We start from the raw sequence: 27,616 nt of genomic DNA on the forward strand, positions 1-27,616 counted from the left end.
CTTTAGAATCAATATGTCAGCATCCAAAAAAATAACTTGCTAAGATTTTTATTGGGATTATATTGCATCTATAGATCAAGTTGGGGAGAACTGACAACAATGTTGAATTTTCCTATGCATGAACATGAATTTTTTATTTTTTTTGAGACAGAGTCTCGCTCTGTTACCCAGGCTGAAGTGCAGTGGCACCATCTCAGCTCACTGCAAGCTCTGCCTCCTGGGTTGACGCCATTCTCCTGCCTCAGGCTCCCGAGTAGTTGGGACTACAGGCGCCCACCACCATGCCCAGCTAATTTTTTTTTTGTATTTTTTTAGTAGAGACGGGGTTTCACCATGTTAGCCAGGATGGTCTTGATCTCCTGACCTCGTGATCTGCCTGCCTTGGCCTCCCAAAGTGCTGATTACAGGTGTGAGCCACCGTGCCCAGCTGAAATATTTTTTCATTTACTTAGATCTTTGATTTCTTTCATTTCTTTTATAGTTTTTCTCATGTAGATCCTGTATACATTTTGTTAGATTTATGTCTAAAATTTTTGGTGCTAGTGTATCATGTCTTAAATTTCAAATTCCAATGGCTGGTATATAGAAAAGCAACTGTCTTTTGTATCCTAAGACTTTACATCCTGAGACCTTGTTATAGTCACTTATTAGTTATGGGAGTTGTTTGATAAATTCTTTGGGATTTTCTGCATAGACAGTTATATCATCTGTGAACAAAGATAGCTTTATTTCTTCTTTCCCAAACTATATACATTTATTTCCTTTTCTTGTCTTATTGCATTAGCTAGAATTTCCAGTACAATATTGAAAAGGGCTGGTGAAAGGGGATCTCTTTGCTTTGTTCCTGATCTTAGTAGGAAAGTTTTCAGTTTCTCATCATTAAGTATGATGTTAGCTATAGGTTTTTTGTAGATTTTTTAAAAATCAAGTTGAGGAAATTTCCCTCTGTTCCTAGTTTACTGCAAGTTTTTATTATGAATAGGTGTTGGATTTTGTCAAATGCTTTTTCTGCATCTATTGACATTACTGTGTGATTTTTCTTCTTTGGCCTATTGATACAATGAATTATCTTAATTGACTTTTGAATACTAAACCAGCCTTAAATACCTGGGATAAATCCTTTTGGGTCATGGTGTATAATTATTTTTATACATTGTTGAATTTGATCTGCTAGCATTTTGTTGAGGATTTTTGAATATATATTCATAAGGGACATTGGTCTGTAGTTTCTCTTCTTGTCATGTCTTTATCTGATTTTGTATTGGGATAATGCTGACTTCATTAGTTAGATTAGTTAGAAAGTATTCTTTCTGCTTCTATTTTCTGGAAGAGATTGTAGACAATTGATATCCTTTCTTCCTTAAATGTTTGGTAGAATTCACTAGTGAAATCATGAAGGCCTGTTGCTCTTTTTTTTTTTTTTGGTAAGTTGTTAATTATTATTATTATCTATTACTTCTTTAATAGTAATAGGCCTGTCCAAATTATTTATTTCTCCTGTGTGAGTTTTAGTAGTTGGTGTCTTTCAATAAATTAGTCCATTTCACCTAAGTTGTCAAATTTGTAGGCATAGAGTTGCTCATAATATTCCTTTATTATCCTTTTAATGTCCATGGAATCAATAATGATCACCTTTCATTTCTGATACTAATGTATGTCTTCTCCCTTTTTTCATTGGTTAGCCTGGCTAGAGATTCATCAATTTTATTAATCTTTTTAAGAGATAGCTCCAGTTTCATTGATTTTCTCTATTGTTTCCTATTTCTAATTTCACTGATTTCCGCTCTATTTGGTATTATCCCTTTTTTCTTCTTGCTTTAGGATTATTTTGCAATTCCTTCTCTTGTTTCCTAAAATGGGAGCTTAGGTTGTTGCTTTTAGATCTTTCTTCTTTTCTAATATATGCATTTAATGTTATTCATTTTCGTCTAAGCACTGCTTTTGCTGCATCCCACAAATTTTGATAAGTTGAATTTTCATTTTCATTTAGTCCAAAATATTTTTAAAAATTTCTTAAGACTTCTTCTTTGACTACTCATATATTATTTAGAAGTGTATTGTTTAATCTCTAAATATGTTGGGATTTTCCAGTAATCTTTCTGTTATTGATTTTTAGTTTAATTCCAATGTGGTGTTACAGCATACTCTGCATGACTTCTGTTCCTTTAAATTTGTTCAGATGTGTTTTATGTCCCAGAATGTGGTCTGTCTTGGTGGATATTCCACATGAGCTTGAGAAGAATGTGTATTCTGCTATTGTTGGACGAAGTATTCTATAAATGTCAATTAAATCCAGGTGATTTATATGCTGTTCCTTTCAACTGTATCATTACTGATTTTCTGCCTGCTGGATCTGTCAATTACTGGTAGATGGGCGTTGAAGTCTACAACTATAATCACGGATTTGTCTGTTCGTCTTCAGTTTTGTCATTTTTTTGCCTCATGTATTTTGATGCTCTGCTGTTAGGTACATACATGTTAAGGACTATTATGTTTTCCTGAAGAATTGACCCTTTTATCATGATGCAGTGCCCTCCCTTATCCCTGTTAAAGAGATGTTCTTTGCTCTGAATTCTTCTTTGTCTGAAATTAAGATACCTATTCTTGCTTTCTTTTGATTAGTGTTATCATGGTATATCTTTCTCCCTCCCTTTACTTCTAATCTATCTGTATCTATATATATATATATATATGTGTGTGTGTGTATATATATATGTTTGTGTGTGTGTGTGTGTGTGTATATATATATATATATACATGCATTTTTTTGGAGACGGAGTCTTGCTCTGTGCAGCCTCCACCTGCTAGGTTCAAGTGATTTCCTGCCTTAGCCTCCCGAGTAGCTGGGATTACAGATGCGTGCCACCATGCCTGGCTAACTTATGTATTTTTAGTAGAGACAGGGTTTCACCATGTTGGCCAGGCTGGTCTTGAACTCCTGACCTCAAGTGATCTTCCCACCTCAGCCTCCCAAAGTACGGGGATTACAGGTGTGAGTCATCACACCTGGCCTGTGTCTTTATATTTAATGTAGGTTTCTTGTCACATGGTTGGGTCTTGTTTTTTGATCCTGTCTAACATCCTCTGCCTTTTAATTGATATGTTTAGACCATTCATATTTGAAGTAATTATTGGCCGGGCGCAGTGGCTCACGCCTGTAATCTCAGCACTTTGGGAGGCTGAGGTGAGTGGATCACTTGAGGCCAGGAGTTCAAGACCAGCTTGGCCAACATGGCGAAACCCCATCTCTACTAAAAATCTAAAAAATAAACCAGCGTGGTGGTGTGCACCTGTAGTCCCAGCTACTCGGGAGGCTGAGGCACGAGAATTGCTTGAACCTGGGAGGCAGAGGTTGCAGTGAGCTAAGATGCACCACTGCACTCCAGCCTGAGTGACAGAGCAACACTTCATCTCTAAATAAATAAATAAAGTGATTATTGATATCAGTGGATTAATATCTACCATGTTTACAACAATTTTGTGTTTGTGGCACTTGTCCTTTTTTTTTTTAATCTTCGCTCTTTTTGGTCTTTTTTTTTTTTTTTTTTAAGAAACAGGGGGCCGGGCGCGGTGGCTCACGCTTGTAATCCCAGCACTTTGGGAGGCCGAGGCGGGTGGATCACGAGGTCAGGAGATCGAGACCACGGTGAAACCCCGTCTCTACTAAAAATACAAAAAATTAGCCGGGTGTAGTGGCGGGCGCCTGTAGTCCCAGCTACTCGGAGAGGCTGAGGCAGGAGAATGGCGTGAACCCAGGAGGCGGAGCTTGCAGTGAGCTGAGATTGCGCCACTGCACTCTGGCCTGGGCGACAAAGCGAGACTCCGTCTCAAAAAATAAATAAATAAATAAATAAAAATAAAAAGAAACAGGGTCTTGCTGTGTTGCCCAGGCTGGCCTCAAACTCTTAGCCTCAAGCAATCCTCCTGCCTCTGTCTCCTGGGTAGCTGGGACTACAGGCACATGCCACTATGCCCAGCTCCTCCTCTGGTTTTAACTGAGCACTTTATATGATTCTGTTTTCTCTCATCTCTGAGTGTATCAATTATATCCCTTAAAAAATTCTAGCGTTTGCCCTAGACTTCGCAATATACAGTTAGAACTAATCTATGTCCACTTTCAAATAACGCTATACTGTTTCTCAGCTGAACTATGGAGAAGCATGTCTAAGCCTTTTAGAGAGATGTTGAATATGCTTTAGAGAGATGTTTTATGAGTCTACTCTGGTTGGTGCATTCCTAGGTACTAGGGGTCAGGTTACTTGGATGTCAGTGTCCAAATCTGTCTAAAGTCCCAGCTCACCCCACTGCATGCTCTTCTGGATCCCATTCTCTCCTGGATGTAACAGGGATGAAGAAAACGAAGTGGAGATTCTTATGAAGTGTGGCCTCACTTCCTAGGGCACGGGTGTCAGAATGACTAGTTTCCCTTCTTCCTCCTCTCACCTCCCCACATCATGGTGGAACTTCCCTTCCCTACACTGCATTGTTTAAGCAAGCTGCAATTTGAGATAAGCAGTAGACACTAGCACTTAGAGGTAAGTAGTTCCACTCTAAGGGCTTAGCATATTTGGGTCTTCCAACAGCAAGTTCCTATTCTCCACCCTTGAGGCCGGGAATGGAAATGAAAAGAAGCAGGTATATCAGAAAGGCCCCAACCCAAGAGGCAGCTGCCCTGGGTGCTCCCTGGCTTGTCCTTTACTTGATCTGCGGCCATCCTGCTTCTCTGGGACTCGGTGAACTCATCTGTAATGTGGGAATGAAAATCCTTTCTCTACCAAACTGGCTTCTGAAAAGATAGAATGGGATCATGTATAAGAACATAAGTATGCAAATTGTAAGGGGCTATACACAGGAAGAGTATACTTATTAAAGAAATCAGAGGAGATGGCTGTCAAAAAAAAATTTTACTTTCTGTTCTGAATCTAAATTGTCCCATCTTTTCTTGGCTTCTATCATAATCAAAAGAGCACGCTGATTTAGCTAGTGAACTGTGGGGAGTGGCTTGCCCTCCCCCAAGTCTACATTCTCCTTTGTGGCTCTGCAGGACCTCTCCTCTCACTGTAAGTATCTTGCAGTTTGGCTCAGGACATGTGCCAAGTTCTCCTAGCAACTCTTCAGGGCATTTTTCTTGCTTGACAGCTCCAGAGTGGCTCTACACATTCTGCAGCTCACCGAGCCTCTAGGTGGGCAGCGAGGTTGGTATTTTCCTTCAAGTGGGGCTCGGGTAACAACGGCAGTAGCCACCCATCTGATTGCCTTTTCATAAGCCCCGTGGCTTCTTCTCTGTAGTGTGTAGGAGGCTTTGGGCCTCTAAAGTCAGCAATTTTGGAGCAACAGAAATACCTGCCATCCCGACATCCTCTTGCACTGGTTTTAACTGAGCTGTCAGTTTGGGAATCTATTAATATAAAATGTTGATATTTGGATTTATTATGGTTTGCAGATCTTGTAAAATTAGGTGAGTTACATTTTGTGTTGGGGAAGCTATATTCTAATCCACATAGGCAAAGTGGCATTTTCCTGTCTCCAGCCTCACCATGCAGTCACCTGGGGATACCATGGAGGCTGGTCCCACCAGACTCAAAGAGACACTGTGGATGAGTCAGGAAAAGGGACCTGCTCCCTAGACTCTCCTGCTGAAAGAGCTGTCATAAAGACATCCAGAGAATTCTCAGTGCCTCCTGAGATTTGCATCAAGTCCTCAAAGTGACCTCACCTTTCTGATCCGGAAATCTCCTCCTGTGGTTAGTGTGGTCCAGCTTTCCTACCCCAGCCTTCTCCTCCTTCACCTTCATGACTATAAAGTAAAAGGAACACAGCCTCAAAATGTATACATTAAAAAGGGTAGGATTTCAAGGAGAAATGGTCAAATCCACAGTCATAATGGGAGATTTTAATACAAAAGGACATATAGCCAGGTGCGGTGGCTCACACCTGTAATCCCAGCACTTTGGAAGGCTGAGGCAGGTGGATCACCTGAGGTCAGGAGTTCGAGACCAGTCTGGCCAACACAGTGAAACTCCATCTCTAATAAAAATGCAAAAATTAGCCAGGTGTGGTGTCATGCGCCTATAATCCCAGCTGCTAGGGAGGCTGAGGCAAGAGAATCTCTTGAACCCGAGAGGTGGAGGTTACAGTGAACTGAGATTGCACCACTGCATACCAGCCTGGGGAACAGAGCAAGACTCTGTGTTAAAAAAAAAAAAAGGACATATAAACAAATTGAAGAATAATTTCCAACAAGTAGAGAACACACTTCCTTTTCAAGTACAAATGACACATTTACAAAGAGAGCACATATACTAGGTCACAGAAAAGCCTCAGAAAAGTAAATTTATTATGCTTCTATAGTTTATATATACATAAGCCAAATTTCTATTGTGGTTTCCTATTAAACCCATCATTCAAAATTATTTCATATAAATATACTTGTATACATAATAATTTCTAATCATGGGTTTAACAGGAAACCACAATAGAAATTATTAAATATTTAGAACTCAACATTTGTAACTACAACATATTGCAACTTGTGGGATGCAGCATACTTAGAGGGAACAAGGAAAGAAGGAAGGAAGGAAGGAGGGAAGAAGAAAAAAAAAGACAACCATTCAACTAAAGAAGCTAGAAAAAGAACAAGACAGAAAACTCAAAGAAACTAGAAGAATGTAAATATAAAAGATAAAAGCAGAAAACAATGAAATAGAAAATCACTAAGCAGGCCAGGTGTGGTGGCTCACACCTGTAATACTAACACTCTGGGAGGCCAAGGCAGGTGGATTGCCTGAGTTCAGGAGTTCAAGACCAGCCTGGGCAACATGGTGAAACCCTGTCTCTACTAAAATACAAAAAATTAGCTGGGCGTCGTGGCACATGCCTGTAGTCCCAGCTACTTGGGAGGCTGAGGCATGAAAATTGCTTGAACCTGGGAGAAAGAGGTTGCAGTGAGCCAAGATAGTGCCATACTCCAGCCTGGGTGACAGAGTGAGACTCTGTCTCCAAAAAAAAAAAAAAAAAGAAAGAAAGAAAGAAAGAAAGAAAGAAAGAAAGAAAGAAAAAAGAAAATCAAGCATAAGATGGTTAACAAATTCAAAAGGCAATTATTTTAAAAGATTATTAAGATAGGCAGTTGAGCCATATATATATATATATATATATGCACCATATATATATATATATATGCACCATATATATATATATATATATGCACCATATATATATATATATATATATATATGCACCATATATATATATATGCACCAGGTGTGATGGTGTGCTGTAGTCCTAAGCTACTTGGGAGGCTGAGGCGGGAGGATCATATGAGCCCAGAAGTTTGAGGCTGCAGTGAGCCATATATGATTGGGCCACTGCATTACAGCCTGGGTGACAGAGTGAGACTCTATCTCTATGAAAAAGAAAAAACAAAAGCAATCTATGTAAGACTAATCAGAAGAAAAGAGAATATTTTTAAGTAAACAACACTAGGACTGAAAAAGGGACATAACTTAAAATATAGTTGAGAATTTAAAAATTATAATTCCATTAAAAAATTCATGCCAATTAATTTTAAAACTTAAATAATAAGAATAGTTAACATTGCTATGTGCCAGACACTGTTTTAAGTGCTTTGCATGTATGATTTAATTGAATCTTATCAACAATCCTATGACATAAGTAACATTATTATTCCCATTTTACAAACGAGGAAACCCAGACACAGCTTAAATGACTACCCACATGGAAAAACAAATCCAGACAATCTGTTTCTGGAACCATAGCCCTCAGCCACAAGGCTAATACAAGGATACTTCACTACAAAAATAATAGAAGTATCAAAATTGACTTTTAAAAATTTAGAAAACCTAAATTAACCAATAACAATTAAAATGATTGTAGGAAAGACACCAAAATCAGTCATGTATTGATAATTATTGAAGCTAGGTTATGCTACAAAAGAGTTGTAAAAAAAAAAAAAAAAGAGTTGTAAACTAAAAATAAAATCCTAAGCCTCCCCACCAACTGAACAGACTCCCTCTTGGCCAAGGGGATCCCAGAGATACATTAAAAACCAAAATCCTGGCCAAGACAGGATAGGAGGTCAGACACACCTTGTTATATCCTCTCCCTTTTGCAGTGTAGACATAACTCACCAGCATTTATGTTAAAATTGAGAATAAGACTGACAGAACAGACCCTTTATGGCAATAAGGTACTAAACTGTAAACAAGACCTAAAGCCAGGCCAGGCAAGGGTTAAGTCATGCACACCTACACTTGAAGAATAAACTGTGTCCTAACTGCCACACGGTTTTTCTTTTCCTCCAGCAGCTAAGCAAGCACTGGCCTTGAGACAAGCAATATTAGAACAATTTGCAGCACATCTACCAACAGATGCTGACTAACCAACCCCCTGCTCCATAAGCCATAACTATAGCTTTGATTGGACAAAAGACTGACTTAAATAACTTCCTCCTGATAAGAAGATCATGAACCATGGACTGGTTCTGGTCAGTTTACAGAGGCTGTGCACTTGAACGCATTTGTGTCCTACAAAGACCTTCTAACATGTAATGCCTAATGTAATACATTTAAATGTTATGGCTCCATCTCAAGGTGAACATGGGCGTGTGTGATATGCATGTTTGTTCAATACACATGCATCAGGACCACCTTCATGAATATTCATAGATCCTCCTGTAACCTATTGAATATGCATGTTTAGCCAACTCTGTCAACTTAAATTCCTGCCTTACACCTCCTCCTTCGAAGTGCCTGTCTCTGATCTAACCCTGAGGCTATGGTTCCCAGCCTGTAACATGGCCCACCTTGCAGGCTGTAACCATTTACAAGATATAAAGTCTTCTCTCCAAATGCATAGATCATGTGATTTTTAAGTTAATAGGGTCATCATCATTTATTTTACTTTTGTTGTGTTTGAAAATTTTTCTATAATGCAAGGAAAAATAAACACCATGAACAGACAGTTTTTTTAAACGTTTTATCTGAACCTTCAAGGATTAGACAGCCTCTACATATACAAAATGTTTCTCAAAGATAGAAATAGGACATCAGAGGCAATAGGGACATCTCAAGACCATGATGCAGAGCAGGCTGAACACAGGGGAGATGGTGGAAAATCTTCATAAGGAGTTCTGAGGTTAAATCCTCAGGTCTCTCTTCTAGGCTCTAATCTCCTATAATGCCCTTTCTACTCAGAATATGGAGGGGCCCTGTAGGAGACTAAAGCCTAGGACAGAAGATCCCTGGATAGCTGAGGGCAAAAAGGAGTAATTTCACTGGGGAAACAAAAAGGAGTTAGGTAAATGCAGTTAGCCCCTCAGCCCTTTGCCTGCTGGACTCCTAGAACCCTAATGAAGTTTAGGCCCTCCAGGCAGGACACTGGAGAACTTCCAGATTCCAACAATTTGGGGACCTCTGACAAAATGGCAAGGGCTGCATCCAATTGCCCACTGTAAGTCTATCATTCAACAAGTCCAGCCTGGCCACATGGCAGCTGTTTGGCAGCTCCACTTTAAAACCTGAACAGCCAGGCAAGAATCACCAGAATGACAGATACCAAAACAAACAGGAAAAGAAAAAGTCCAAGGAAACAGGAGCAATGTAGGCAGCCAAAGAAACCATTAAAACTATGTAATAGCAAATGTCACAAAAGCAAAAATAGACAAATGGCACTTAATTAAACTAAAAAGCTTCTACAGCAAAATAAACAATGAACAAAGTAAACAGACAACCTACAGAATGAAAAAAAAATATTGCACACTGTGCATGTGACAAAGAGCTAATATCTAGAATCTGTGAGGAACTCAAACAACTCAAAAAGAAAAAAACAAATAACCCCATTAAAAAGTGAGCAAAGGACATGAACAGTATTTGACAAAAGAAGACATATAAATGGCCAACAAACATATAAAAAATGCTCAATATTGCTAATCATCAGAGAAATACAAATTAAAACCACAATGAGATACCATCTTACACCAGCCAGAATGGCTATTATTAAAAAGTCTAGGCCTGGCGAGGTAGCTCATGCCTGTAATCTCAGCACTTTGGGAGGCAGAGGTGGGGGGATGGCCTGAGGTCACGAGTTCAAGACCAGCTTGGCTAACATGGTGAAACCCCGTCTCTACTAAAAATACAAAAATTAGCCGGGTGTGGTGGTGCATGCCTGTAATCCCAGATACTCAAGAGGCTGAGGCACGAGAATCGCTTGAACCCAGGAGGCGGAGGTTGCAGACTGAGATTGTGCCACTGCACTCCAGCCTGGGTGACAGAGTGAGACTCTGTCTCACAAAAAAAAAAAAAATGTCTAAAAATAACAGATACTGGCCAGGCCGCAGAGGAAACATGCACTGTTGGTGGGAACGTAAATTAGTACAACCTTTATGGAAAACAGTATGGAGGATTCTCAAAGAACTAAAAATAAAACTACCATTTGATCCAGCAATCCCACTACTGGTATATGCCTAAAGGAAAAGAATCATTATATTAAAAAAGATACCAGCACTTGTATGTTTATTGCAGCACTATTCACAATAGCAAAGATATGGAATCATCTTAAGTGTAATCAATGGAGGATTGGATAAGGAAAATGTAATATATATATTACATTATATATATACACACATATATATATATACACACATATATATACGTATATATATATATACGTATATATATATAATGGAAGGCTACTCAGCCATAGAAAATGAAATCATGTCTTTTGCAACAACATGGATGAAACTGGAGGCCATTACCCTCAGTGAAATAACTCAGAAACAGAAAGACAAATTCTATATGTTCTCACTTACAAGTGGGAGCTAACAATTCGTACACATGGACATGTAGAGTGAAATAACAGACACTGGAGACTCCAAAAGGTAGGAGGGTAGGAGAGGGGTGAGGGTTGAAAAGTGACCTGTTGGTACACTGTTCACTATTGGGGTGATGAGTACACTAAACTGAAACTTCACCACAATGAAATACATGCATGTAAGAAACCTGCATTTGTACTCTCTAAATATATATTTAAAAATGTTTAGGTTCTTTAAAAAACTATGTAGCTGGTGCTCGCTTTAGTAGCACATATACTAAAATTGGAATAATAAAAGATAAGCATGACCCCTGTGCAAAGATTACAAAACAAAGACAAAAACAAAGATAGTTAATATCTTCAAGGAGATTGTCATGGGTTTGTTTAATATAGTTGCTTTCTTGGCATCCAGTTTTTGGCCTGACATAAGTTGTTTGAAACCCAATTAGTTGTACTCCTTTGGCCTAGTTAAAACTTCCCCTCCCCATGTGATTGTTTGCAATATAGTGCATTCTCTCTCTCTCTCTCCCCATTCACTGATTGAACATCCTACTGCCTCTTGACTTCCCATCAGCCACCCCTAACCTCTCTGAGATCTGTAAGTAATAAATTTCTTCTGTTTTAAGCATTTTGGTTTCATTTTGTCTCACCTGACCACCTAAACCTTACTCTCCTCCTGGTTAGAGCTCTCCTAGAAAGTGGCTATCTTGGTTTCCGGCTACTCTCCAGAGACAGCTCTCAAGACCAAATTAGAGGAAATCACAACAGAGACAAGAAAAGACATTGTATTCATGACAACAAGAAAAGCAGAATGCTATAAACCTATGAACCTATAAGTTTTTAAAGAATAAGACAGAACTTTTGGAAATTAAAAATACTTTAGAAGAAAATTTTCAATAAAAGACTTGGAACATAAATTTGAAGGAGTATATCAGATAATAGAACACAAATAAAAAGAGATTAAACAAATACTATGACAAAACAAGAAAACCAGAGGATCAATCCAGGAGGCCCAAACATCAAAATAATAGGAGTTCCCAAAAGGGAGATAAAAAAATAGTGGAGAGAAAATTATCAATGAAATAACATGAGAATACTTTCCAGAACTGAAAGATTTGAATTTTCTGATTGAAAGAACTTTCAATCAGCTCAGAAAAAAATAATTTTTAAAAAATCCACTCCAAGTCACATCATTATGAAGCATTAGGACTTCATGGATAAAGAAATCTTAAAACCTTCCAGAAAAAAATAAGTCACCTACCAAGAATCCGAAACAAGAATTGACATCAGATTTCTCAATCACTACAGTGGAAGCTACAAGACAATGAAGTCATGCTTCCAAAAGTGAGACAAAATTATTTCCAACCTAGAATTCCAGTCCCAATCAAGCTATCAATCAAGTGGGAGGGTAGAATAGGGGCATTTTCAGACATAAACTATCTCAAAAATTTACCTTCGATGCACCTTTTTTTCAGGAAGTGACTGAAGGAGGAACTCTAGCAAGATGAAGGACTTACACTAAGAAAGAAATTAAGTCTGGGAAACGGGATTCACCGCAAAAGACAGGCAAAGGAAAGTCACCGGAGAATAACCCTGCAGCAGTCCAGAGAGCAACAGGCACATCATAGAGCAGGCTCTGGACAGGATGTCTTCAGGAAAAAACTTGGATCTGAAAAATGGTCTTGATGTGTTTGACTGTTGCAAGAGGATACAAAAGGTTTGTCAAGAATAGTCATAGAAAGGAAAAGTAATTACGGTACACTATACTCAACTGTGAGCAATATTTACACAGTCATAATAAATCAAGTGAGTTAATTTTCCTGAAAATAGCAATAGAAACAGGGTTGGTATTCCATCGATATGCATTGGTATGGCTGCTATTTATGATTGGTGTCCATTTTTAGTGATCAGATATTCATTTTGGTTGGTCAGTGTCAGTGCCATGTTGGTTGTTAAATATTTTGAATATCACCACTGGATGTAACTATTTGGGGAGTATAAAACACCTGTGGAGCATGCTGCTAGCTACTTCCCTGATGCCCATTCCCCTTTCTGCTCTGACTTTCTGACTTCTGCTCCGACTTTCTGACTTCTGCTCCAGCCACAGTAGCACTATGGCCAACTAAAAAGAAACACTTCTCTCAGACGCTCTTCAGCTGTCTCTGGCTGAAGAGCTACAGGAGAAAGAACCTGAGGAAGGAGTCCCTTCCTAGATAAAAGAGCAATTTCAGAAGAAAGCCTCTTTACTTTTCCTTCTTCTTCCTTCCTGCATAGAGTTGCCAGGTTTAGCAAATGAAACTACAGTTTGCCCAGTTAAATTTGAATTTCAGATAACAACAAATAACTTTGAGTACATGTTCAGCACAGTATTTGGGATATACTTCTACTAAAAATTACGTGTTGACAAAGGTGACCCAGATGTGGTTACTGAAAACCACACCTAGGTCATATGACAAAGGACTCTGGGAAAGTAAATTTTTACTGGGAAAATAATATTGAGTCTGTCAGTAAGGGAAAAAGGGAGAATGGGCATTGGGTGGTCATCTAGCATGTCTCCTACACTGTCCAACATCCATTCCCTCTTCTGCTTGCCTATTTACAGAACTCCATTTTGTTCAGGTAGAGACACAGGGCCCTTGATTGCCAGTAGTCACCTTCCCTAGGCTCAGGCATGAGCTGGGATCTATATAAACCATTCACGGTATTCTGGTTGCCCTTAGCCAGTCACTGATTTTAGGAATAGTCATGTGACCCTATTCTAGCCAATGAGATTTAGGTGGAAGTCCATTGGGTAAGACTTCCAGGAAAGCTTTTATTTTCCTGATTGAAAGTTACACAGTTGGAATGCACAGTTTGTCCTTTACCCTCCTGCTTTCTTGCACGGACCTTGAGACTTTGAGATAAAGCAGCCATCTTGCAAAAATGAAGTGACAGGTATGAAGTCCAAAGGCACAAGCTAAGGACAAGGCAGAAGGATAAGACAAATCTGGGTTCCTGAGAATATCACTGAGCTCTGGACTGCTTATCCCTGGATTTCCTGTTATCTGAAAAAAAAAAAAAAAAAAAAACAACTCTATGTTTAAACTGCTAGCCAGTTTTATGTTACTTTTAGCTGAGGCCTTCCTAACTGACACATAATGGATGACTATGGACAACTGAAATTAATGAACTAGATTTTTATGTATTAACATGTATAAATCTCAAAAACATAATGAGAAAAAAAGGACGTTGTAAAAGAAAATGATATTACTTACATAAAACTTTAAAACAAAAATTATGTAAAATTATGCAGAGGAATGATACACACTAACTTCAGGTTACTTCTAGGGAGGGATAAAGTTAATGATGTTTGATGATCTTTGGTATTTTGGATAGATGATAGATATACATGTAGTTATGAAACGAATATGATAAAATGTTAACATCTGTTAATTCTGGACAGTAATATATCAATATCTGTCATATTGTACACATTTGAGGTATTTTATTATTAAATTTTTTAAAGTATTTTTAAAAATAACTAAGAGGTCTCCCCAACACTATGAGATAATAGTCTCAGGCAAAATGGGTCAACTGAGCAGTCTGCACAGAAAATGACTGGGAAAAAAACTCCTCACACTTTGCTAGATCATTATGAAATTTTAGAACAGTGACTATGAAGAAAAGAAAGATCCTAAAAACTTCTAGAGTAAAACAATCAGAAACAGGTCACCTGTCAATGAATAGAAATCAGACTAGCAGAAGACTCCTCCTCAGCAAGTTAAATAAGAGAAGATAATGGGCAGGGTGCGGTGTCTCACACCTGTAATCCCAGCACTTTGGGAGGCTGAGGTGGGTGGATCACTTGAGGTCAGGAGTTCAAGACCAGCCTGGCCAACATGGTGAATCCCCGTCTCTATTAAAAATACAAAACTTAGCCGGGTGTGGTGGCACATGCCTGTAATCCCAGCTACTTGGGAGGCTAAGACACAACAATCATTTGAACCCGAGAGGTGGAGGTTGCAGTGAGCTGAGATTATGCCACTGCACTCCACCTAGGTGACAGAGTGAGACTCTGTCTCAAAAAAAAAAAAAAGAGAGCGAGAAGATAATGAGCAAAGCCACCCAAAATCCAAGGGAGAATGTTTCCAACCTAACATTCTCCACCCAGCCAAACTATCAGTCCAGAGTAGGGGTAGAAGACATTTCTAGACATGTAAAAAATCATTTTACTTCTCTTTCATAACTTCCTAGGAAGTTCCTTTAAAAAGTTACCCATCGTTAATCAAGAAGGGGAAGACAATGAGATGCAGGAGAGAGTGGATAAAATCAGAATAATGAAGAGCAGTCCCCAGATGACAGCTGTGTCCTCAAAAATCAATCAGTCCTCAAAAGAGCTAGAAAATGAGGCTTCGGAAGGAGCCACCCAGGGAAAAAATGAAATGTAAAAGATTTGATACACTCTTGGAGATTTTGTAACAACTCAAGAAAGTGACAGAAAATGCAAAGGAAAAAGATAGCAATTAGAAATACCAGGGAAAAATTAAAACTCTGCAAGGAATAAAATGTGATCATGGCATGTAATCATAAGTATAAACACTGATTTTTGCATGAACTAAAAACGGTGATGATATTCTACATTGGGAGGATAAAAAAGAGATGTCTGTGGTTGTAAGATAGTTAAATATTCACTTGTAAGTGACTAATGTCTAACTTCAATAAACAGCAGGAATAATTATTACTATCATTATTATTAAAAGGTAGCCAACAGAAAAAGCTAAAAGAATTCCTAGTGGTTATCTTTGGGAAGTGGAACTGTGGCATATGGAGGAAGCTGGAATGGAGTTCCATTGCTTTTTATGGAAAGCTCTTACATGTGTTAATTGATTTTTAAATTATAGCTTTTTTATTTTAAACATTTTAAAGTAAATAATTTAATATGCCATATGTTCCTACTTTATGTGATAATTGTATCCTTGAAAATTAATGGTTAAATCTATTTGTTCAAAGTGAATCATGTTTAAAATACTTAGCAGAATTACACAACAAAGACCCTTCAAGGCAGTGGTTCTCAAACTTGAGCATGCATCATAATACCTAGAAGGCTGCTTTCTGTTTGTTTTCTTGGAGTTGGGGTCTCGCTTTGTCACCCAGGCTGGAGTTCAATGGCGCAATCACAGCTTACTGCAGCCTCCAACCTCTGGGCTCAAGCAATCCTTCCATCTCAGTCTCCAAAGTAGCTGGGATTACACGTGTGAGCAGCTCCAGAAAGCTTGTTAAAATAGATTGCTGGGTCTCATCCCCAGAGTGCCTGATTCCATAGCTCTAGGTTGGGGCCTGGAAATGTACATTTCCAACAAGTTCCCAGTTGCTGCTGATGATGCTGATCCAGGGACCACATTTAAAACCTCTATTTTAAGAAAGTAACTCCCAATTTATATTTTTTATTAAATTGGGTCAGTTGGTGATTTTTAAAAAGCTGGTATCTTCCTACTCCAGTATGGTGTGAAGAGTACAGAGAAGCTGAGTAACAGATTTCTTTTCCCATAGAGAACCACCTTCAAATGTCTTAGGGGGTGACTCCATGTCTCCCCAAGCCTCTGCAGGAAAGGCCATGTGACCCAGCCTGGCCAAACACACCCCATTCCAGCCACAGAGATTGGTTCAGGAATGATCCCATGTCCTTAACTGGGCCAATCAGAATTCTTCCCAGGACATTTCTGCTTGATTCATCCAAAAACTCTGCTCACTCTGGCACCGCTAAGCTGATAAGCTTGGAAGTTACTATTTTGCCTGTCACATGGAGGGAAGCATTCAAGAAAAGTAGAGAAACAGAGTCCAGATAACACTGTGACTCCCTGAGTCAGTTAATTTTGAACTGTCCTTCTCAATTGTGTTGAGCTGTTAAATTCACTTTATTTTTCTCTCATGTTTGAGTTAGGTTTCTCATTTTGCAGTCACAAGTGCCTGACTAATGAAAACGAAATAGAGCTTTCCAACATGTTTTTAAAATGTGTTATTTCCTATTTGAAGTACTATGGATTCTCAGATTGGAAAACAAATGAAAGTTTGTTGGAAAAATGATGAAATGCCTGGTTGTCACTGACAAATGACAATACGTATGCAAACTTAGATGAGAACTCTACAAACTATAGAAGTATGGAGCTGTAATGTAGCTATCATATTCAGGTAGATGCATACCTTCCAGTTCTGGACTAGCTAAGACCATTCCTGCCTCATCTCCTCTGTGCTAGGTCCCAACTTCTCACAACTTGAGAGAAGCTGCCTCCCAGGAATATGCAGAAGTAGGAGAAGAACCCAAACTCCCTGAGATGATCTTCAAAGGAGTCCATCCATCTGAAGCTGAGTGTTGGCCCTGGGGAAGTGTTTGGATTAGCTCTGCTCTGATTGGCAACTATACTCTGCCCACCATAAAAGTCCCAACCTAATTCATGAAACAGAATTTCTACCTCCAGCATTTCATATAATGTGTATTAGTTGAATGTCAGGTATTTTGCTTTCATCATCTTATTTAATCCTCACTGTAATTCAGTGAGGTATATAATTTTCACCCCCATTTTATAGATGAGTAAATGAAAACTAAGAGTTAAGTGATTTGTCCTGGGTCACATAACCAGCCATGGTGGAGCCAGGGTTCAAACTGGATTCTTTTTGATTCTCAAACCTAAGGAAAGAAGCAAGAAGGAAGTGAGGGGAGGGGAGGGGAGGGGAGAGGAGGGGAGGGGAGGGGGAAAGGGGAAGGAGAAGGGGAAGGGGAAGGGGAAAGGGAAGGGGAAGGAGAAGGAAAGGAAAGGAAAGGAAAGGAAAGGAAAGGAAAGGAAAGGAAAGGAAAGGAAAGGAGGGGAGGGGCGGAGGAAGGGAGAAGGAAGGAGGGAGAGAGACGAAAGAGAAGTAAAGATGTGAGAAACAGAGGGGGCCTGGTATGGGTTACTGATAGTCTTTCACTTCTGGGTTCCAGGCCCTTCCTGAGGCCTGGCTGAACTCCTGTCCACAAGACTTCCCTGGTATTATAATAAGTTCCTCCTTGGTAAAAAGGAATTTGATGTTTAAAAAAATAAAAATTTTTTAAAAACCCTCTTTTCTCTTCAACTAGCTTCAGCTGATTTGAGTTACTTGTATCCAAAGAGTACTAACCAGTACAATCATCCACTACAATATCTTGCCAAAGGAATTGTGCTAGCAACACATCAGCCTCTGGCATGCAGCAAATGAAAGGACTTGTAACACCAGTTTCTCCCCTGCTCAACTAGCTCACTGTTATTCCCCCATCCATCTTTAGATCATAGATCGCCTTGGTGTTGAGCATGGCTTTGCAGCAAGGAAACACACAAAATTCTCTTCTGTCCTGAGTCAAAAGTCACTTTCCATTTCATTGCCCCTACCACTAGCCTGGAATCACATCTGGGATCCCTGAGAATCCAAAACCCTACTGACAAAATCAACACCTGGGCCACGTGCAGTGGCTCACGCCTGTAATCCCAGCACTTTGGGGAGGCCGAGGCGGGCAGATCACGAGGTCAGGAGTTCGAGACCAGCCTGGCCAACATGGTGAAACCCTGTCTCTACTAAAAATACAAAAATTAGCCGGGTGTGGTAGTACACGCCTGTAATCCTAGCTACTCGGGAGGCTGAGGCAGGGCAATTGCTTGAATCCAGGAGGCGGAGGTCGCAGTGAGCTGAGATGGCACCACTGCACTCAAAAACAAAAACAAAAACAACACCTTAAGCCTGTAAGACCAAGGATCAGAGTGCTATCCTAGCAAACAGACACACAGGGGTCCTTGCCCAAGTAGCCTGCATACCCAAAGCAGCAAGGAGGTGGTGACACAGCTAGCTTTAAAGATGAATGACATGTTTTAGTCATCAGAGCCCTCGTAATAGAATCATTTGGTGTTTAGGTGCCCATTCCTTCCCTATCCACAAGGGCACATCAATTCAATGCAACAAATCCTTATTGAGTATCCACTTTGTTCCTGATATTTGCACTAGACACTGGGAACAGAACAAAATAGTTTAATTACTAGGGAAGAAGGGTAAAGCATAATAATGAATCCTTAAGATTAGACATCCGTGTCTCTGGGAAAAAAGGTAACTAGTGAAAAGGTTGTGCCACATTCACTGGTCAGCTTTTGGGGAGCTTTTCTTTCCACCCCATATTTTAAGCCACTTGACCTTGATATCTAAGAACTCTAGACCAGCCAACATGGTGTCTGATGCACTCTTCTAACAGCCCAGAGTATTTCAGAAAAGGACTTCCCCAAGGGCTTATCTGGGATTATTTTGTGAACTGAATCGACAAGAATGACATGCGGTCATGCTGGGCTTTAGAAAGCTAAGCTAGAAGCCAGGGAAAGGCTACCCTCTCAACCGGTAGCTTGTCCATTGCCTCGGGGCCCTGCAGACTGAAACACCCATGCATGCTCCAGGAGAGAAAGGACAAAACAAACAAATATCCCTAAGAAAACTAGCAGTAGCAAAACCAGGTACCGTATCCAAAACCTAAAAACAAAAATGTGTAATGAAAGGAGACTAGCCATTATTCTGTTTCTATCCTGAGATGTTACATTAGCAGATATAATTTATTTTCCAATGGTTTTCTGGGAAAGAGGTAAGTCTCAGGGTTTTTGCTACTTCATAAATATTTCAGCCAGTCTAACACATTTGACAAAGACAACAGAAATTTACATGCCTAGAAGAGAAAGATTCAGTTCTATTAGATGAGAACAAGATAGAACTAACTTACCACGGTGTCAGACAGAACAAATTTCCTGTCATTTCTGTTAATTTGGAGTGGTTTTGCACCCAAAAACCTCAAGGCCAGGGTGATAAAAACAGTATAATTTTTAAAGGAAAATCAAATATTCTATACTCATTTGGAAGATTTGCCCAGCCTTTCTAGTATTCTCCTCTTCAGTGTGTGTGACGCTTACTTTTAAATACTCTGTGTTCATGCCATGAAGCACATTTTCCCTTATCTGCATAGCTCTGTCTACTTTCTCTGAAGCTTCCAGCTGCAAACTTACCTTCGTGTTCTTAGCTCTGGAAACCAGGATCCAAATCCCAGGGAGGCCAGAACCACTTCCCCTGTTCCTGTTGGGTGGCAAGAAGGGCTCTCTGTGGTTTCCAGGCTGAACAGTATTTGGGGCATTGGAGATTGACTTCTGAGGCTCAGTGGCGGCCAGCCATGTGACCAAGGTGGGGGGAGGGACGCTCCTGCAGGGTCAGGGATGGATGCCTGGTTGACTGACAGACCAGGGTATAGCAGGGTCTGAGTAGAGCTGGCCATGATCATAGGCAGATGCCTTTGCTCTAAATTTCTTCTTGAATTTTAACTTGGTGACCTTTTTATGGTAGTGGTAAATTCCAGCCTTGATTCTGAAATGCTATTTTATCTCCCTGCATAGTTTTTAACCCAGATTCTTTTTGGATTCTGTCTTGGAGGGATGTTAGAGCTGGAAGAGAACTTGGAGAATCCATCCCTATCTCAAGGTTGCCCATTTTATACAACGAAAAATTGGGGCCCAGAGAGGGGCAGTGGCATTTCCAGGAACCTACAGATACGTGGGCCTGTTGTTACGTACTGGGATGACCCCGGTTGGCTCAAAATTACAGCTCACTTTAATGTCTCCAACTTTTAAGTTGTTAGAGCTTTGAGGACTGCTGAGATGTCAATAAAGGATCTTATCACATTGCAAGTACCTAAATGTTCAGCTGTCAGATTAGGGCATGGCTTGGAAATAGTGGCAGTCTGTGCTTGTGGTCAATGAGTTTATATAAATGTGTACTTATTTTTAGGCATCTCTTTTTTTTTTTTTTTTTTTTTGAGACAGAGTCTCGCTCTGTCGCCCAGGCTGGAGTGCAGTGGCGCAATCTCGGCTCACTGCGAGCTCCGCCTCCCGGGTTCACGCCATTCTCCTGCCTCAGCCTCTCCAAGTAGCTGGGACTACAGGCGCCCGCCACCACGCCCGGCTAATTTTTTTGTATTTTTAGTAGAGATGGGGTTTCACCGTGGTCTCGATCTCCTGACCTCGTGATCCGCCCGCCTCGGCCTCCCAAAGTGCTGGGATTACAAGCGTGAGCCACCGCGCCCGGCCTTTTTAGGCATCTCTAACTCAATCCTTGTAAAATGCTCCAAGGTGATCTTTTTGGAGAGATCAGGTGACACCAAAAGCTAGAGATATATATATTTTTTTAACCTCAAAAAACTTGAAGACCTCTCTAGACTACAGCCATGCAGGTAGGCTCCTAGTTCACACCTGTCTCTCCAGCCAAAAGGATGGCTGCTGGCTCTCTGCTGACAAAAGGAGAGGTGGTAGGAATGATGGAGAAAATGATAGAGGCAGAGGTGTTGGTTGTAGAAGTAGCAGTAAAATGGTGGCAATGTAGATGAAGGTGTAAAGTGTAGGTGAAGTTGTGAAGTACAGATGCAGGTGATGAGGTATAAATGGAGATGTGGGGTATACATAGAGGTGTGAGGTGTAGATGGAGGTAATGAGATGTAGATAAAGATGGTAAATTGGCCAGGTGTGGTGGCTCACGCCTGTAATCCCAGCACTTTGGGAGGCTGAGGCGGGCAGATCACCTGAGGTCAGGAGTTCGAGACCAGCCTGACCAACATGGAGAAACCCCATCTCTACTAAAAATACAAAATTAGCCGGATGTGGTAGTACATGCCTGTAATCCCAGCTACTCAGGAGGCTGAGACAGGAGAATCACTTGAACCTGGGAGGCGGAGGTTGCAGTGCGCCGAGATCGTGCCATTGCACTCCATCCTGGGCAATAAGAGCGAAACTCCATCTCAAAAAAAAAAAAAAAAAAAAAAAAAGATGGTAAGTTGTAGATGGAGGTGAGGAGATGTAGACAGATAGATAGATGGTGAGGTGTAGATGGAAGTGTGAGGTGTAGATGGAAGTGTTGAGGTATAGATGGTGGTGTAAGGTGTAGATAGAGATGGTGAGGTGTAAAAAAAAAAAAAAATTAGCCAGTGTGGTGGCACATGCCTATAATCTCAGCTACTCGGGAGGCTGAGGCAGGGGAATTGCTTGAACCCAGGAGGCGGAGGTTGCAGTGAGCCGAGATCGTACCACTGCACTCCAGCCTGGGCGACAGGGTGAGACTCCATCTCAAAAAAACAAACAAACAAAAAAAACATGGTGAGGTGTAGATGGAGCTGGTGTGAGGTGTAAATAGAGGTGTGAGGTGTAGACAGAGATGATGAGGTGTATGTAGAGAGAGGTAGTAAGGTGTATATGGTGGTGTGGGGTGTAGATGCAGGTTCTGAGGTATAGATGGTGGTGTAAGGTATAGATGGAGATGGTGAGGTGTATATGGAAGTGATCAAATGTAGATGGAGGTGTGAGGTATAGATGGGGTGTGAAGTGTAGATGGAAATGTGATATGTGAATGGAGGTGGTGAGGTGTACATGGAAGTGATGAGATGTAGATGGAAGTGGTAAGTTGTAGACAGAGGTGTGAGGTGGAGATGGAGATGGTGAGGTAGTATATGGTGGTGTGAGGTACAGATGGAGGTATGAGGTATACATGGGGGTAGTGAGGTGTGGACAAGGGTGGTGAGGTGTAGATGGTGATGGTGAGGTATAGATGGAGGTGTGTGGTGTAGGTGTAGGTGGTGAGATATAGGTGAGGGTGGTGAGGTGTAGATGGTAGTGGTGAGGTGTAGATGGTGGTCTGAGGTATAGATGGAGGTGGTGATATCTAGATGGAGGTAGCGAGGTCTAGATGGACGTGTGTGGTATAGGTGTAGGTGATGAGGTATAGGTGAGGGTGGTGAGGTGTAGATGGTGATGGTGATGTCTAGATGGAGGTGATGAGGTCTAGATGGAGCAGTGTGGTGTAGGTGTAGGTGCTGAGATATAGGTGAGGGTGGTAAGGTGTAGTTGGTCATGGTGAGGTCTAGATGGTGATGATGAGGTCGAGATGGAGGTGTATGGTGTAGGTGTAGGTGGTGAGGTATAGGTGAGGGTGATGAGGTCTAGATGGGGGTGGTGAGGTCTAGATGGAGGTATGTGGTTTAGGTGTAGGTGGTGAGGTATAGGTGAGGGTGGTGAGGTCTAGATGGTGGTGGCAGTGAGGTCTATATGGAAGTGCTGATGTCTAGATGGAGGTGGTGAGGTCTAGATGGAGGTGTATGATGTAGGTGTAGGTGGTGAGGTATAGGTGAGGGTGGTGAGGTGTAGATGGTGGTTATGAGGTCTAGATGGAGGTGGTGATGTCTAGATGGAGGTGGTGAGGTCTAGATGGAGGTGTGTGGTTTAGGTGTAGGTGGTGAGGTATAGGTGAGGGTGGTGAGGTGTAGATGGTGACGGTGACGTGTAGATGGTGGTGGTGAGGTGTAGATAGAAGAGGTGAGGTCTAGATGGAGGTGGTGAGGTCTAGATGGAGGTGTGTGGTTTAGGTGTAGGTGGTGAGATATAGGTGAGGGTGGTGAGGTGTAGATGGTGGTGGTGAGGTCTAGATGGAGGTGGTGAGGTCTAGATGGAGGCAGTGAGGTCTAGATGGAGGCGGTGAGGTCTAGATGGAGGTGTGTGGTTTAGGTGTAGGTGGTGAGGTATAGGTGTAGGTGGTGAGGTATAGGTGAGAGTGGTGAGGTCTAGATGGTGGTGGTGAGGTCTAGATGGAGGTGGTTATGTCTAGATGGAGGTGGTGAGGTCTAGATGGAGGTGTGTGGTTTAGGTGTAGGTGGTAAGGTATAGGTGAGGGTAGTGAGGTGTAGATGGTAGTGGTGAGATGTGGATGAGGGTGTGATGTGTAGATAGAGGTGGCAAGGTGTAGATGGAGGATGTGTAGGCAGTGATAGTGATGAAGGAAGGAGTTAGAAGTCCTTGTGCATGATGGAATAGAAGATTCTTGTTGCTATTATGCTGATAAACGTGGAAGAACCTGTCCTCCTTTGATAATACATGTGAAATGGTGAAACTTCACCATTAGGAGTCTGGAGAACCTTATTCTTTCAGGGCCATGGTACCTTCGGGAAATCACTTCACCTCTCTGGGCCTCAGTGTTCTTGGAGCAGAGTTTGCTCTGTTAAATGGCATTTGTTAGGGGGAAATCTACCTCTCTCCCTCCAAGCATGTTTGCCTCACCTTATAAAGTGGGAACTTCTGTCCGTGCTACAGCCTTGAGAAAAGTACTCTCCACTTACTGCTCTACCTCCTAACTCATGCTATCTAGCAGAGGATGAGTGGTTCGTGTGCTTGGAGAACTGGAGCACATAAAATTGGCATATGTCATGACTCAGGTTCTTCTGGGTTTCCTCCTTCTGGGAACAGCCTCCCCAGAGAAGGCCTGTGCTTCCCTCCTCTCCTCTTCTTTTCAACCTGCCCTAGGAAGGGCAGGTTCTTGCCTTGTGGGATAGGGGAGTCATCCAGTTCTGGGTAGATAAGTTTCATTCTGAGGGAAAGAATTAGAAGCCCAATTGTACATTCAAAACTACATTCTCCAATCAGCTTTAGCCGTCATAAATTTAAGTTCCAGCTGCTGGACTTCTATATCTTATTTCTCATTTGATTCCAAGCACAGAGGGGTTGTGAACAAGTCTCATTCTCAAAGTCCAGCACTGAAGAATTAATAAAAGAGTCCACATAGACTGGGTTGGACTCAAGGATCTCTTAAGTTTCTTTCAAACTCTACTGCCCTATGATTCTATGTGTCTAAGTGAAATTATCACTGAAGCAAAATAAACATATATTGACAGTTCTGGGTCAGATGTTGGGACTCTTAATGGATAACTTCCCAAGTTCTGACTCCCTTCTTTCCTGCTTTTCAACTGGATGAAGACCTCTGATCTTCAGGCATCTTCCTCTTCACCCCATATACCAGCTCCTCATGGCTTCATTTACATCCCCTTCTGGTCTGGACATCATGATGAATCCTTTCCTCTCTTCTCTTATTGATACTCATAACCTCTTAGTCCTGCCCTGCCAATCTCTTGGGCAAAATCAGTCCATTCGTTAACTTTTTCCTCCTGCACTAAGTACTCTTTTGTCTCCGGAGAAAGCCTGTCTTCAGTGGGAGAGAACAAAGCCAATACACAGAATGGCAGAGGGGTGTCCATTTGTGTGTGCGTGTGCGTGTGTGTGTGCGCATGTATGTGCATGAAATAGAGAGAGAGATGAGGAGGGAGAGAAAGACCTAGTCCTGTGATGTGTATGGCCAACTTCATCCCTGCCCTTCCCTGTGGTTTAGTTTTGTGAGCCAAAAAATGTTGAGAGAAGATATGGCTACCCCTTTTCTCTCTGCTCCCTGTCCTCTGGCCTCCTTCCATGTTATAGCCAAGGACATGCCAAGCCAGCCACTCAGCTGTGGCACTGGAGTAAATGCTTGAGGGATACTGTCAACTCTTCCTCACCACCAGAGTGGTAACAGCTGAGGCTCATGCACTGGTCTTGGGGAAAGTGAAAGAATTGGCCCCAGTGGTCCTCAGCCACAGGTGTCTTCCCCTGGGCACATCTGGCAATGTCTGGATCTATTTTGGTTACACTGGAGGGAAGGTCACTACTGGAGGGAGGGTACTTCTGGCCTCTAGTGGGTAGTGGCCAGAAATGCTGCTAACAGCCTACAAAGATGGCCCCCATAACAAAAAAAATTATCTGACCCCAACTATCAATGGTGCCATGGTCAAGAAATCCTGGATTAGGGCATTCAGTCTCCGGTTCTAGGCTCTCACTCAGGCAAAAGGAGCACTCAACATAGGCCCACCTCACTCACCAGGGATCTGCCAGGAGAGCAAGCTAAAGATTCTTAGTACAGTTGGCCCTCTATATCCACAGGTTCCTAATCCAAGGAGTCAACCAACAGCAGATCAAAAATTTTGAAAAAATAAAAATAAATAACAACACAACAATAAAAAATAATACAAATACTCCCAAAATACAGTATAAAAAACTATTTACATAGCATTTACATTGTATTAGGTATTAGAAGTAATCTAGAGATGATTTAAGATAAACAGAGGATTGCATAGGTCACATTTTATGTGAAGGACTTCAGCATCTTCAGATTATGGTATCTGCGGGTGGTCCCGGCACCAAACCCTTGCAGATGCTGAGGGGTGACTGTTTGACTTCTGTGCCTCCATTTTCTTCAGATACCTGGCGGACAGTGATGGCTGCTCACTGGGATGGATTCCCTTCCATCTCCTGGCTAAATGCCATCTGAATCCCACCTGGGTTTGACATCTGGAAGGATTTAGGTAGGTCTGACCTAGGACCATGGCATTGGGGCAAAATTCTGTGAAGAAAATAGCAGCTTCCTACCCTGGAGAGGCCTGTGGGACTTAGGCCCTTGTTAATGGGACTAAGGATTCATTTGGGGGCCCTGGCAGGCTTATCTAGAACCTTTACCCACAAGAAGTTCCCCACAGGCTGGGCAGTACTCACCACAATATGTGCAATTTTTGGCTTCCAGATTGTTTGTGCCAAGCTTTGGCAGGTGGTACAATATTGGCTGCCCCAGATTCTTGTCTAGTTTAGCTGCTTTTGAACCGTGTCCAGGGTTGAGAAGGGAACATACTGTGATGGTGTCAGCACTCTGCAGGAAGGTGAAAAAGGGTGAGAGATATGTTAAAGAGAAGCTGAGACATTGTAAGAGGCCAAGCCCAGGTGATGCTGTGGAGGAGTTCTCTTTCTTCACCATCCCTATCTACTTCCCAATCGCTGCTGTGGCCTATGGACTCAGCTCACTCTACAACAGCCACGACGCAAGTCTTGCTGTTCCTCTAACACCCCAGGCTCATTCCCACCTCAGGACCTTTGCGCTTACTGTTTCCCCAATCTTCAGCCTGACTTGCTGCCTCGTGTATTCAACTATTTAGTCAAATGCCATCTACCCAAGGAAACCTTCCCTGACCGGCCCATCTAAAATGCCCCTCTCTGGTCATTAACTCTACTTTATTTGTCTAAATGGCATTTCTATCCAAAACCACAGTATGTGTTTATTCATTTGTTCACTTTTTGTCTGTTCCTCTAATATGGCAGAAAGTTTGTCTTATTCACTGATGTATCTCTGATACCTAGAATAGAGCCTGGCTCATAAATGATTGGGTCCAAATCCTGACTCAAATAACTGTGGCATCTTGGACAACTTCTCTTTTTTTTCACTGCAATTTCTTCAACTGAAAAAAAAATGCGAATAATAATCATATCTTCCTCAATGGTTATCTGAATCAATGTGAAACCTTAGGTCAATGTCTGGCCCACAGGGAATAGTTACTATTAACTAATAATATTATTATAATTATTACACCCTCAGGAAGAAGCTCACATGTGTATCCTGAGGAGGCGGGGAGGGGGATGAGCAGTATTCCTAGCAGCTTGCAGGAGCGGAGCGTCTTTTTTGCTTCTCCAGGAACAAAGTCCTGTTCTCCTCTCTTGCCTGTTCTCTGCTGCCCTCTGGAGGTCTGCAGCGGAGTCAGGCAGGGAGCTGATAACAGGTACGCCACAGATTACGTATCCTCCACGGAGAAGAATGAGACATTGCTGGATGACAGTCCCTCTACTTAAGCGAGCCAGAGCCCACAGAGGCATCTTGGGCCTTGGCAGAGCTGCCACTGGAGCCATCATTTGGCAAACACAATTGGGAATCATTGAGGCCACAGAGGAAATATGGGTACCTAGGAACTCGTTCTTCAGACAGATCCCCAAATGGACCCAGAACCAGCATGCAGCCAAGCAAGGGCTGGCCCCTTCCTTCCCCTCTCCCCAGGCTGTACTTCCTTAGCCAAGGGACAGATCTCTGATCACCTCAGCCAACCTGAGCTACCCTGGAA

General features: G+C 41.6%; 1 protein-coding gene and 1 non-coding gene across 7 annotated transcripts in view; one reads left to right on the forward strand and one right to left on the reverse strand.

Moving 5' to 3' along the window:
- The window catches only part of SLC4A5 (solute carrier family 4 member 5), a 129,658-nt gene that overhangs the window by 94,525 nt on the left and 7,517 nt on the right, over nucleotides 1-27,616 (reverse strand). For 5 of the 6 annotated variants that reach the window (XM_030827707.1, XM_012502680.2, XM_030827706.1 and 2 more), the window contains exons 3-5: nucleotides 26,229-26,379; nucleotides 19,854-19,920; nucleotides 5,717-5,797 (exon numbers count right to left, since the gene is read on the reverse strand). In XM_030827707.1, coding sequence (XP_030683567.1) covers nucleotides 5,717-5,795 — 79 coding nt within the window. In that variant the 5' untranslated portion in view covers nucleotides 5,796-5,797; nucleotides 19,854-19,920; nucleotides 26,229-26,379. The remainder of the gene's footprint in view (nucleotides 1-5,716; nucleotides 5,798-19,853; nucleotides 19,921-26,228; nucleotides 26,380-27,616) is intronic. The other variant, XM_030827705.1, reaches the window with a different exon arrangement.
- Nucleotides 11,084-11,186, forward strand: LOC115838430. Its single transcript, XR_004033456.1, has one exon. It is a non-coding gene; the product is annotated as a U6 spliceosomal RNA (small nuclear RNA).

This window comes from Nomascus leucogenys, chromosome 14 (genome assembly GCF_006542625.1).
Source record: "Nomascus leucogenys isolate Asia chromosome 14, Asia_NLE_v1, whole genome shotgun sequence".
NCBI classification, from domain to species: Eukaryota; Metazoa; Chordata; class Mammalia; order Primates; family Hylobatidae; genus Nomascus; species Nomascus leucogenys.